This window comes from Kogia breviceps, chromosome 19 (genome assembly GCF_026419965.1).
Source record: "Kogia breviceps isolate mKogBre1 chromosome 19, mKogBre1 haplotype 1, whole genome shotgun sequence".
NCBI classification, from domain to species: Eukaryota; Metazoa; Chordata; class Mammalia; order Artiodactyla; family Physeteridae; genus Kogia; species Kogia breviceps.
This window is the reverse complement of record NC_081328.1, coordinates 49,995,047-50,008,110: the sequence shown is the minus strand read 5'-3', so window position 1 is coordinate 50,008,110 and position 13,064 is coordinate 49,995,047. Positions and strand designations below refer to the sequence as shown.

At 55.3% G+C, this 13,064-nt stretch overlaps 1 protein-coding gene across 1 annotated transcript in view; it reads left to right on the top strand.

The window, feature by feature from the left end:
- The window catches only part of MGAT5B (alpha-1,6-mannosylglycoprotein 6-beta-N-acetylglucosaminyltransferase B), a 68,765-nt gene that overhangs the window by 39,731 nt on the left and 15,970 nt on the right, over positions 1–13,064 (top strand). The window contains exons 9-11 of the mRNA XM_059048821.2: positions 5,506–5,637; positions 6,965–7,098; positions 11,639–11,769. Coding sequence (XP_058904804.1) covers positions 5,506–5,637; positions 6,965–7,098; positions 11,639–11,769 — 397 coding nt within the window. The remainder of the gene's footprint in view (positions 1–5,505; positions 5,638–6,964; positions 7,099–11,638; positions 11,770–13,064) is intronic.

Genomic DNA, 13,064 nt, shown 5'->3' with positions numbered 1-13,064 from the left:
CATCCAGCTCTCCTGGGAGCAGCAGCCATATGTTTATCCCTGAGCTTGCTTACTAGGAGGGAACGCTGGGGAAGAAAGTGTTGGAAAACCTGTAGGAGAATTTAATTCCTTCCTTGTTAGTGATCCGAACCTACCTGCTGAAGCAGCTCGTTAGAAGCCCAGTTAACTTTCTGGATTTATTTCTCCGTGGTCCTCACGCCCTGGGGAAGGGGCGGCAGCCGCACTAACGATGGCCGTGAGAGAGAGACACGGGGTCAATGCCTTAGTGCCCAGGGGGTGGGCACCGGACGGGGTCAGAGGGCTAGCAGGCCCCAGAGGAGACAAAGGTCCTGGGCTGCGCAGGCGCAGGCGGGGTGCTCCCAGTAATGAGATGGATCCAGGGAAGCTGAAGTTCCCCGCGGGCACTTAGCGCCTGGAGGCAAAGATCTTTGAGCGCTTTGTAAGGATTCTTTTTTAATTAGGTCCATCCCACACAGAGAAGACAGAGAGGGAGAGAGAATAGTTTGTTCCAGAATGTGAGCGCTACCTGGGGAGTTTATTTCTAGCCACAGACCAAAGGCACAGGGAGAAATAAAACCGGAGAATTTTTAGCCTAGAAGGAACGCTGGAGATTTGTCCATGCATCATGGAGTGGGAGTGCAGGTGGACACCAGAGCGATTCTGTCTGTGCAAGGTCACCCAGCAAGTTCGTGCTGGAGCTTACGCCCAGGGATGTTCTTCACCGAGGAGAACTCAGCAGATTGATTCCTAGCTGAGGTTTTGTTTGTTTTTTTTTTCTTTGGGGCGTAGATTACATTTTTTCCTCTGCCTTGTCCCATTTATCCATTCACCTTTTGATCTTTTAGCAAAGAGTAACAGCCATTCTGCTCTGGCTATTTGCTGAGCCCCTACATTGTGGGGGGCCCTGGAGAAGATGGGGACACGGGTGCCTTTGGGAGACAGAGTGCTGGGCGTCCACTTGTGCGTCTGGGCACGGACACCGTGAGTGTGGACAGTTTGGTTTTGGCTCTTTAAAAAAAATTGTAGTGAAGTACATACAACGTAAAATTCACCATCTTAATTAACCGTGTGCAGTTCGGTGGCGTTAGGCGCGTTCACATAGTGGTGCAACCATCCCCACCATCCGCCTCCAGAGCCTCTTCCTCTCCCCAAACGGAACCGGTCCCCGTTAAACCCTAAGTCCCCATCCCCCACTGCCCCTGACAGCTTGGCTTTCAAGGGTGGATTAATCTGGGGTGGGTACCGGCACCAGATGACCAGGTGGCCTGTAGAAAGGCTCTTTTTCCCTAGATCACTCCGTGCCCCCACCCCCTTCATCTGTATTTAGACTCCCACTCAGGTGGCCTGGGGACATCTGGAAATTCATTCCAACCACCCAATTTGGCAATTCCGTGGAAACTTCCCAAGCGCTGTGGGTGGTAGTGGGTGGGCAGGGGAGGCTAAGTGGGTGCATCTGACGTCCCTTCATGCTGAGAGGCTGCTTGTCCCCCTCTCACCAGGGCCATGGGGGTGGGGAGGCTCTGTGAGCCCCTCCCGACACAGCCCTGGGCTAAGAGTCGGAAGAGAAGTGAACTTGACTTGTTGGAATTAGGAAAATGTCCGGACAGGGGCCTTTTGAGGAGTCAGCAGGGAAGGTTGGAATTGTACAGCTGAGCCTCCCCGGGCACATTTGTCTGAAGGTTGTTGGGAGACAGCGTTTTTCAATTCATGTCACTGCTCCAACCAACCACTTAGAGTAAAATTGCCCATAAAAGTGAATTTAAATTACAAGATAAAACCACAGCCCCTAGTCCTTTCGGCTGACCCTCTGTGCTCTCCTCGGGACAAGCTCAGATTCCTTGTGACAAGAGTAATGAGGAAGCTTCAGACACATTTCCAGTGAAGTCACCGTAAATTGAAAATCTTTGTTTTCTAGGGCTGGGGGGACTGTGGGTCTCCTCGTTAACTCCTCCCGGGAAGGGGACCTGCCGTCTCTGGACCAATTTGTCTCTCCTCCTCTTCTTCCTACTGTGATGTCCTTTTGGGACCCGTGGGGCCACTTGTGTCCAGTCCAGACCAGGACGCCACTCAGCTAATAACCCTCAGCGAGGCCGCCTGTCCGCCCTGGGCCCCTCTCACTCACCCACCCCCTCTCTCCTAACATGCTTTTCTTGACCATATTTTCAACCTTTAAACCAGTTCTTCCAGGGGTGGGGGGAGGGCGGGTTCCCCTGGTTCATTACCTTGTTAATTCGTTCATGAACACAACAATACTTATTGGGTCAGATCCTGTCCCAGCTCTGGGCTTTCAAAGATAACCTGGCCCTGCCCTGGAGGGGCCCCGGTTGTGAGGAGGTGACTCAGGGAAGTGCAGAGGGATGGTAGGGAGGGGAGTGGGATGCTGGGGCAGGGGAATCGAGGGAGAAGGGCGTCTCACTGTGACCAGAGGCCCAAGGAGGGCTTCCTGGAGGAGGAGGCAAGGTTTGAGTCCAGGAGCAGGAGGTGAGAAGTCTCTGGAAAGGATCCGATGGGGCCAGGGGATGACTGACCAGGTTGACATCGTGGAAAGATCTCTCTAGAAAAGAGTAAGGCAAGACAGGAGGGAGGCAGAATGGGGAGGAAATTATCTCAAGATTCTAGCTGAGAAATGACCGGGACCTTCAGTGAGGGGTGTGTGTGTTGGGGGTGGGGATGGGGTAAGGAGTTGCCAGACTCGGAAATTCAGAAGGTGAACCTGATGGCTAAAGTAATAATACTCAAGGGAACTTTCACTCTCCTTGCCCCCCTTGAGCCTACCAGGAACCCCGTGAGGTAGGCATTTTTATTTGTCTTTTCCTGATGAGAACTATGAAATCCCTAGAGGCTTATGGCCCCTCCAAAGTTAGCAACAAAACTGGGACTGGGGCCTAATCTCTGCTGGCAACTCGGGGCTCCAATTTCAGGATGTCACTGTGGTCCAGTGACCCACCGTTGTGCTGTCTGATGCCTGGTGGCTCTGGCGGGGGGTGGTGGGGGGAGGGTGAGGAAAGCTCAGTGGGTGGGAGTGTGGGCGCTGGAGCCCACTGCCTGGGTTCCAATCCCAGCTCCACACCTTCCTGGCTGTATGATCCTGGGTAAATGACTAAACCTCTCTGTTTCCTAATCTGTAAAGAGGGGAGCAGGATGGGAATGGGTCTGATCTCATAGGGTAGTTGCCCAGATGAAAGGAATTGAAGAATTGATGAGTTGAGAGCACGTAGAATGGTGCCCGTGTTCAAAACGGCAGCCACGAAGGTGAGGGAGACGACACAGGCTCTAGGAAGTCAGTGTGGGGTCATTTTCCCAGGAGAGGGCTGCGACTTGCTCATCTGGCCTCTCAGTGGCCCTGGTGTCTGGGGCTGGGGCCAGGGGTGTGGTCAGGGTTGAGGCAACCAAAGGAAGCCCCCGTGACTTTGTTGGCGCCACCCATGGCCCCAGAGGGACAACATTGTTGCTTGGCAACAAGCTGGAAAGGCAGTGTGGGAAAATCAAGCATGTGACTGGTGCAGGTAGCAGCAACTAGACCCACCTACGGTTTATATTTTCAGAATCGTCTTAATTTTCCCAGACCCAGATTCCATGAGGGAGGAGAAGCCACCCCCTTCCTCACTTCTGCAAGAGGAATCATCACTTTGTCTTTCTATTTGTGGTTCTCAATTGAGTGGAGGAAGTGGGGAGGGGGACCAGGGTCTGTCCTAAACCCGGAGCTTCTATAGCCCAGGACAAAAACGATGCTGCGTCTGACTGGAGGACTTTGGGGTGTGAGAGACAGCCCCACTGCAAAGAAAACAGGGATCCTACAGAGGCAAATGGAAAACCTGCTCGACACTTAACAATACCACCAAATATTTCATGAGGTCTCCAGGTTGTGGGAACTGTTTCCTGTGATGGCTCCAGACCCCTGGGGTCCTGCACTTATTCTCCTTTGCTTTCTGAGTATTTCAGCAAAAAAGCTGAAGAAACACGCCCTGCCTTAGAAGTCCTGGGTTTGAGAATCCTGGGTGACCGTCTGGTTGGAAAGAGGGACTCATTGGGGGGTTGGACGGGTGGAGACAGGGGTGAGGGGGTGCTTGGCCATTTTTAAGTTTATAGGTAAGAAATGGGGAGAAAATGGTTACAAGATTTTTGCACTCCTCTCTCCCCACTTAGCAGCAAAGGTTCTACCCCTGGGGGAGCCGGCGTGGGGAAGCTGAGTGAGGCTGGGTGCACTGGCTGGGGGAGGGCATGCCCTTCTCTGCCGGACACAGACCAGCCCCTGATGCCTTGCTCCCCGTCGCCCGAAGCTCCCCTTGACATCTTTCCATCATGGCCTTGTCATCAGGTTATCATAAACGTCACCGAAAAGGCCGCGTCATGGCAGTTTGCTCAGGGGACAGTGTTTACCGAGCCTCTGTGGGTGTCTTGCTGAATGTGAGCAAGATAGTGCAGAGGCGTCCAGGTGCTCCTTTTCCACAGGGCTTGAATTGTCTCAAGGAGCCGGAGATGCGACCCAGGGAACTGATGATAACTGGCCTTTTGCCATGTGGATCCCTGAAGGGGCTCACTGGGAGGTCTCATGGTTGCCTTCCAGCATCTGGACCACGAATCCAAGGGCGGTGGGAATGGGGGAGGTGGGCAGCTGCGGGGTGGGGGGGCTTCCCTGGGGGCCGACACTACTCCGTGCCTGGCTCAGCCGCTCAGTACAGACTTACTGAGTCATTGATCTAAAAGCCTCATCATCTCCGCAGGGGGTGTGTGTGCGCGCGCGCGCGCGCGCGCTGTGAGGGCCGGCGGGGGGGGCGGGGGGGGCTTTGAGCCTGTCTCCAGGGAGGTGGACTGGGCAGATGGGAGACTGTGTCCTTCAGGCTCGAGTGAGATGATCCAAAGTCTCCACCCTGGGTCACCAGTGGCAGCCCTGTTCCCATATGAAAGCCTGCGAGTAAGTGGCCCAGCAGGCAGGGTCGGCCTGTGGGGCAAGGCTAGGCATCTCCGTGGGCCGGGAGCCAGTCAGCAGAGTGGGATTATATCGTCTGGGGCACAGGTTTGGGGACCCTTCAGCTCCTAACAAATGCTGAAGCTGTGCTGAGGACCTCGGCGGGTGTTTATGGCACTTTGTGAACATTGGGTAAAGGTGCCCCCTCTGGGTGGACACAGCCCTGCAGGGATCACGTTTGTGCAAATTAACAGAAGGTGCCCCTTCCTTCTGGCAGGTAGCCCAGGCCAGGTACAGTCTTGGCAAGCTAGCCGGGGCTGGATCTCAGTCCCATTTGCCCCTCGTTGGAGTCTCTTGTGCAGTGAAAAACCTATACAACCGTACATGGCTGCCCCGTTTGCTTCCTCTCCAAGAGTTCGCCAGGATTCACGCACTGACCTCACTTTCCTTTACAGTGTTCTCCCCGCCACTTATTCTGGGCTATGGGAACCAGGGTGGGCTCCAGGTGCCCCCAACGCAAGCCTGTTTGGGAAGAGGGGTTTTTGCTGTCTGTGGGTCCCTCTCGGGGCTCAGACTCTGAAGGGTTCTTCTCTCAGTAACTTAGGGGTGCCGCCAGGCCGGGGGAACTGCCCGCTCACCATGCCCCTGCCTTTCGACCTCATCTACACCGACTACCACGGCCTGCAGCAGATGAAGCAGCACATGGGACTCTCCTTCAAGAAGTACCGGTGAGAGGGTAGCGGGATGGTGGTGATGGCCCATGGCAGCCCCCGGGGCCTGGCTGCCGGCTGGTCCCCAAGGTGGGCGACTGCACTTTCCCAGGTTCCGCGGTGGAGAGAAGGCTCCCCCTCCCCCACTGCCTTCCTTCTCTGACAGCTCTGCCTCCTGACTCAGGCTGACTCAGATGACAATTAATAAACCACAGCCAGGCGATCCAGGCCCCTCTGCTGCTGGGCAGGCTGGGGGGCAGGGTCAGAGCTGACCCAGATGGAGGGGGCAGAGGAATTGCAGGGAGTGGTGGAGGGGAAGGAGACAGGTAATGAGGCGTGACATCTGTGTGTGGGGAGCCAGCAGCCCCCTCCCCACTCCCTCCTCCACCCCACCCCCTCCAGGGCAGGAGGAAGGCCAGTGCCATAGCTCTGTCTCTCTGCAGCCAGCCGGGTCCGGGGTTTAATTTAGCACAGAGAGCCCTGCTATTTATTACGTTTGCTCTCGTCTCATTGACTATCCCACATGATTTTATTAGGGAAAAGAAAAGTGACAGGCAGCGTTATTGCTTTTATCATTAATCCATGTTCTCCATGCACTGGGGGCCTCTTCCTGCCATCCCCGCCTCTTCCGGGGGAGGAGTGCCGACCTCAGCAGTCTGGACAATTCTGGGTCACCGGCAAGGACTCTGGGCGAGGGAACTCCTTGTAGGCGCGTCTGGGTCTCAGCGGTTTTCTTCAGGTGTCCACTCCGGGGTGACCCAGATGGAGGGAGAGGTTCTGGGCTTTGGCCCATTGACAGCGCAGCCTCAGTGGGCCAAAGGGTGGGACAGAGCCTCCGCCGGCCGGGAGGCCCACCTGAAGTGGCCACGCTTGCAGGAGACTTTGAGACACGATGGGCCCGTTAACCCAGGCACATCCTGCGGGTGTAAGGCTCCTGAGCAGAGGGACTGTGGACTCCCCGCCCAGGAAAGTAGAAACCGTACAAGTGACCCCTGGGGCGGTGGGGAGGGATCCCATTCCAGGCTGGGCCTCCCCTTCTAGGCTCCCTCGGGGCAGCTGTAAAAACGAACAGTTTCTGAGTTAGTGGTCCCTGGTTCAGGTGTATCACTAAGACCCTGAGACAGTTATCCCCATTTCACCGATGGGGAAGCTGACCCAGAGAGGTTAAGGCACTGGCCCGTGGTCACACAGCCAGCTAGTGTCTGAGCCCAAGCCCTGACCACACATCACGCTATCCTGACCAGCCACCTTCCGGTTACAGAGCCCATGGCTGGCACAGTCCTAGCCCAGGGAGACACAGGGAGGTTGGTGACCCTGGTTCCTGATCCTGGGGGGGGGCGGACAGGTGCCGCATCCGGGTCATCGACACCTTCGGGACAGAACCTGCGTACAACCACGAGGAGTACGCCACGCTGCACGGCTACCGGACAAACTGGGGCTACTGGAACCTCAACCCTAAGCAGTTCATGACCATGTTCCGTGAGTGTCCGGCCGCTGGGAGGCGGTGGGGGCCTCTCCGAGGTGGCCCGGAGGAGGCAGGTCCCATTCCTTCCTCTCCTTCCTTTTGGGGCCTGTGCGGGGAGGGGAACACACCCCCTTGGCGTGTCCCCTTGGACGGGAAAGCGTCGTTCCCCTCTCTGCAAATGTGTGAGCCACAGAGGAAGCCTCTGGTGGTGTGTTGGGAGGGGGCAGCCTGGGTGCGGGGGGAAGCATGGTGACCTTTCCAACACCTGGAGGACACAGGCTTTGTCCTCCTGGAGCACACGTTGCTCTCTTGCTCTCGAGGGCGGCTCAGCACAGGGTTCCAGAACAAAGAGGGTTCCATGACCTTTGAGAAAGAGAGACATTCCAACGTGGAGGGAGACCTAAGTGAGTGGCTAGGGGGCAGCATAGGGAGGCTTTCTAAGCAGAGGGAACAGACATAGTGAAGATGGCTATGGAAAGAACTGAAGATGGATATGGAAAGAATGGAAGGTTCTAGAAATGCAAATGCTCCGGGAGGCTCCAACGTTGGGGATAATGGGAAGTAAGGCTGGGGGATGGGGTGGCTGAGGCCCCTGTGGGTGACAGGCTTCAGGCAAGGGATGCCATTTGAGCTGAGCTTTCGGGATTTAAAAAAAAAATTATTTATTTTATTTATTTATGTTTGGCTGCTTTGGGTCTAAGTTGCTGTGCGCGGGCTTTTCTCTAGTTGCGGTGAGCAGGGGCTACTCTCGTGTGCGGGCTTCTCATTGCGGTGGCTTCTCTTGTTGAGGAGCACGGGCTCTAGGCGCGCGGGCTTCAGTAGTTGTGGCTCGCGGGCTCTAGAGCACAGGCTCAGTAGTTGTGGCACACGGGCTTAGTTGCTCTGCGGCATGTGGGATCTTCCTGGACCAGGGCTCGAACCCATGTGCCCTGCATTGGCAGGCGGATTCTCAACCACTGGGCCACCAGGGAAGCCCGCTTTCATGATTTTTAATGAGACTTTATATACACACTGACCTCCCCTCTTACATGCAGCGCGCTGAAAATAATTTAACCTTTTCTTGACAGCTCAGGGTCAGTGCTCTCTCTCTCTGGTGTGGGGCCTGCCCTGCGGGGCCGGCAGAGGTGTGCGGAACCACGTCCTCTGCTGAGTGGCCCCTTCTCCTGTCGCTGTTGGGTGTGGCACCTTTTCTCCTCCTTGGGAGACTGTCAGCTGTCACTTTTATTTATTTATTTTTATTTTTTAAATTTTTTTGCGGTGTGCGGGCCTCTCACTGCTGTGGCCTCTCCCGTGGCGGAGCACAGGCTCCGGACGCTCAGGCACAGCGGCCACGGCTCACGGGTCCAGCCGCTCCGTGGCATGTGGGATCCTCCCGGACCGGGTCACGAACCTGCGTCCCCTGCATCGGCAGGCGGACTCTCAACCACTGCGCCACCAGGGAAGCCCTGTCAGCTGTCACTTTTAATCGTCGTCAAGCTATCTGCATCCAGCAGCATTTGGATGTCTAATTGGTGGCTCTTTGAAGGCTGTGGGTCAGAAAGCCGGATAAGCGCCCTCGTTAGGATTGTCTCTAAATTAAGAGTGAGCTTGGTTCCAAGCAGGGTCCCGAGGAATTTGCTCGTAAGTAAAGTAGCTGATCTCTGCTGAGCCTGTCAAATGAATGCATCCCTTTTGGGTGCTTAGGGACTGCTTTTGTATTACTCTCAGGTTCTAGGCTGTATTAGAGGCAGACAAGATTTCTGAATAATACACGAGTAATGGCTTGATTGGATCCCAGAAGTTTGGGAAGGTGGGAAGTTTCCTTGGAGCCCAGATGAGGAAACTGAGGCCCAGAAAGGTGGAATGCCCTATCTGAGGTCACATGGCTCTGTGGGGAACAGACTCCCTCCCCATAGCCCGTTGCAAGGTTGGATGAGGCTTCTCCAAGAGAAGAGTGACTGTCCTAACAGGTCATCTGCTGGCATAGTGCTCCCAGCAGAGTGATTGGAGTGGGATGGGTCCTGAGGGGATTTCTGGAGGGAAAGGAAGTGGGGGTGGGTAGTGGTGGTGATGCTGTAGGCTGTGGAAACAGCATATGTGATAGCAGAGCAGAAAAAATACCATTAAGGATCTGGGAGCAGAGGGGTGGGGTCTTTTAGCAAAGATTCCTGAGTTTACATTGGATATGGTAATTCGAGGTTCACTGTAGGTTCTTGAGCTAGGGAATATCATGGAGAAATTTTTTTTTTTTTTTTTTTTGGTCACGCCGGGCGGCTTGTGGGATCTTAGTTCCCTGACCAGAGATTGAACCCAGGCCCTCAGCAGTGAAAGCACAGAGTCCTAACCACTGGACCTCCAGGGAATTCCGCAGCGCCCCCCCCCCCCCCAGTTTTTTGAGATACGTTATTCTGACAGACTGCTGATGGCCAAAGGGACAGTGGTAGAGGGCGGGAAAGCAGGAGATGGGTTAAGAGCCCTCTGCAATAATGTACACTGAGAAAATGAGGACTTGCCCTGGGGTAAAACCCACTGGATCTAGAGTTCCAAACCTGGCAAACTCCTACTCATCCTCCAAAACCCCATGTCAAATGTCTCTTCTTTTCACTTTCACTGATCACCTTATCTATTCCAGGCAGAATGTTTTTATAACTCTTTAATTCCGTTAAAGCATATATTGAAATAGAGTTATTTGCTTATACACTTATTTCCACTGATAGATTATGTATGAATCACTCAAAAAGGAGCCACTGACTGATTTGTCTTTATTTCCCTGGAGCCTATATCGAGGTCCTCAGAAAAATGTTAATTGACAGAATCAATTAAAGAAAGAGAGAACAAAAAACAGACTTGCCTGTCTTAATGATATACCAAGTCCAGGAAGGAATTCATGAGCAGCCCTCTTTCCCCATCTATTGATAGCTGGTTGATTTCCTCAAAGAGCTAACTGGGAGGCTGGCTGCCTCTCCCTGCCTTGCCCTGCCCCCAGGAGCTCTTTGCTTAATGGTCCCTGTTATTTTAGTTGGTTGCAATACTTCCCTGTCCCACGCCCACTAGTTTAGCTAATTGTTCTAAACCTGCCCCTTCTGGTGGAGTTGGTAGAATGAGATTTTCTTCATCTCTGAGAACAGGGAGGAAATGGCAAACGGGAGAGAGACCTGGGTGCAGCCCCAGCTAGAGCCAGAGGGTAGGGACAGAGGCCAGTGTGGGGCTGGGCAGGCAAACTGGGTCAGGGAGGGTCTGGTCTGCCCTCCGGGTCCTCTCCCTGGCCTGGCAGAGCCTCCTGAGACAGGAGAGCTGCCTGAGCTCTGACCATCACAGAAACAACTCCAGGCCTCCAGGGCCCCCCTTATGCCTCTGAAGCCCTGGAGGAGAGATCATTTTGTTCTGCAGCCTGTCCTTACAGTGGTCGGATTTTCAGACTCAAGAATCCTTGAGCTTTCTGGGGCACTTGGACAGAAAACCACCACCTCTTCCACGGTGCACCAGATATTGATGATAAATTTTGTGGGTATTGAGAGGGATGGGTAGACATATTGTGTTAAATCTACACATTTGATTAAAGTATGCATCCCGATTTCAGAAATGCTAAAATGTAAAAAAAGGTGCATCTGAAATGAAGAAATAGGGTATTTGGCATCAGGGCTGTTCTGGGAAATCAAGGGTGTATGGCTGTTACCAAACCACTCCCCGCAGCCTCTCCCACCTGGGAAGGTAGAGTAGGTTTAATTGGGTTCCATAGGCATTCTATTCAAGGTCCTCTACGTGGAAGGGAGGGATCATGTGATTTGCAAATGGATGGCACTTGTGTCTACACCTCTACCCTGCCACAGCAGACAGAGCTAATCAGTGACATTCCTGCAGCGTGGCCGAGGAATCCTAGCTGAAACGCATTCCTTGCCCATGGTGTGCTCGGTTCTGGGAGGTGAGGCAGGGTGCGATCCGCGCTTTGCCGGAGACCTAATCACGGTGGATGGGGCCACAAGGGAGGGCACGTGGACCCCAGAGAAGGCGTCTGGGAGGAGAGGAGGTGACGTGTGAGTGGGGCCCTGAAGCGCAATAGGACTTTCTCATCCTAGAAAAAGGTGGTGGGCGCTCCAGGCAGAGGGCAGAAGCTGGCAGGTGTGAAAGGGAAGATGTTCCGTGCATTTGTGAGCCAGCCGGCCGGGTGCTCCCGGGTGCCGGGGACACAGAGCTTTTGCTCTCATGGGGCTTAGATTCTGGTGATAATACACAACCAAATCAATATATACTATCGCATCTGGTCAGTGAGTGCTGGGACAAAAAGTAAAGCAGGGAAAGGAGACAGAGTGGGATTGTGGTCAGGAAAGACCTCTCCGCAGGGCCTTGTGAGCAAAGGGCTGCGTGGAGAGAGGGCTGGGTAGGTGGTAAGAGAGGCCGTGGAAGGGGGCCAGGGCACTGATGCTCTCCCCGCCCCAAACCGGACCCCTTACCTCCCAGCCCCCGTCCCCATCCTTGCCAAACTGGGAGCCCTCTGATGGGGCTGGGCCAGGTAGACCCAGGGTGTGCCCTTGGCTGTCTGGTAACCCTCTTCCTGACCTCGTGGTCCGGCTGCAGCTCACACCCCGGACAACTCCTTCATGGGCTTCGTGTCCGAGGAGCTCAACGAGACGGAGAAGCAGCTCATCAAAGGCGGCAAGGCCAGCAACATGGCCGTGGTGTACGGCAAGGAGGCGAGTATCTGGAAGGTGAGCCCCGCTGACCGCGAGCCCCAGCGCTCGGCCCCCAGGGGCTTCCGGCCCCAGGATTCGGCTCCCATCCACTGCGCCCTGCACTGGATGACGGTGGAAAACAGCCCCCACTAATGGGTCAGAAAAGAGGCGTCTAACTGCCTTTGGAAGTACCAGCCCGGGGGCTCCTGCCTCACCCATCTCCCTGTTCCCACGCTTTGCAATAAATTCAAATGGCTTAGCCTTCCACCCTCCCTCGGATGGATCAACAGATGCTCTAAGCCCGCAAAGGGGGTTTAGGCTAGACTTGGGGATTCTGTGGGATGGGAGGCAGTGGAGAAGCAGGAGAGGACTAGGAACTGGAACCCCATCTTCGGGGCGGGGTCCCACGAGAAGTGCCACCAGCCTGGGAGGGTACCCACTCACCCGGCCACTGACTTGTTCTCTCTCCTCTTTTCTCTCTGCCCCCCTGGCGACGAGGCAGCTCCAGGTATGCCACGTGTTCCCTTCGCCTCCTGCCCCCCTCTACTCTCTATAGGGTCTCCCCGGGGGGTGCTCCCGAGGCGGGCTTTCCGGGGTTTGTGGCTCCTGTGGGTGGACCAGACCAAGGTGGGAGGAGGGTGACGGGGACAGCGGGGTCTCAGGCTCCTCCCGGGGCCTCTGAGGGGAGGCAGGCCCTGGAGGTCAGGGCCCAGCTCCGCGTGGCGCCGGGCAGCCCCTAGGATGGGCTGTTGACCGGAGGCAGGCGGCATGAGGCTAAAGGTTAAAAATAAAGATGCCTATCGTGGGGAATATTGAGCAGCCCCCGCACCTCACGTCAGTCGTGTCACATGACCATCTTAGTTAATGACTCTCATGCTGTGTTGATTAGGATTAAGTCCAGCTGTCACGGAAAAGCCCCGAATAATAGTGCTTGAGGCAGGATGGACGTATGTCTTCTCTTCTGTTGACAAACTCTGCAGGTGTCAGTCCCGGCCTGACACCTGGGGCTCTTCTCCCCTGGTTGACCCGCCCTGTTTAGTTCCCACCCTGGTCTTGTCTCATTGTTTGAGACGACCACAGACAGTGCACAGTCATGACCTCTGCCCTCCAGCTGGGAGGGGGTGGGGGAGGAGGAGGAGGAGGGAGAAGGGGCAGGGGCAGGTCAGGTTTAGGGGTGTCTCCCGACCGTTAACGCGCGTCTCTTCCCCATGTGGCCCTGTGGTTAGGCCTCGGTCCCATGGCCACGCCCAGTCTCAGGGGATGCTGGAAGTGGCTGTGCCCCTGGCAACCGGGTGCCCAGCTCATCCCTGGAGTTCTGTGACTGAGGAAGG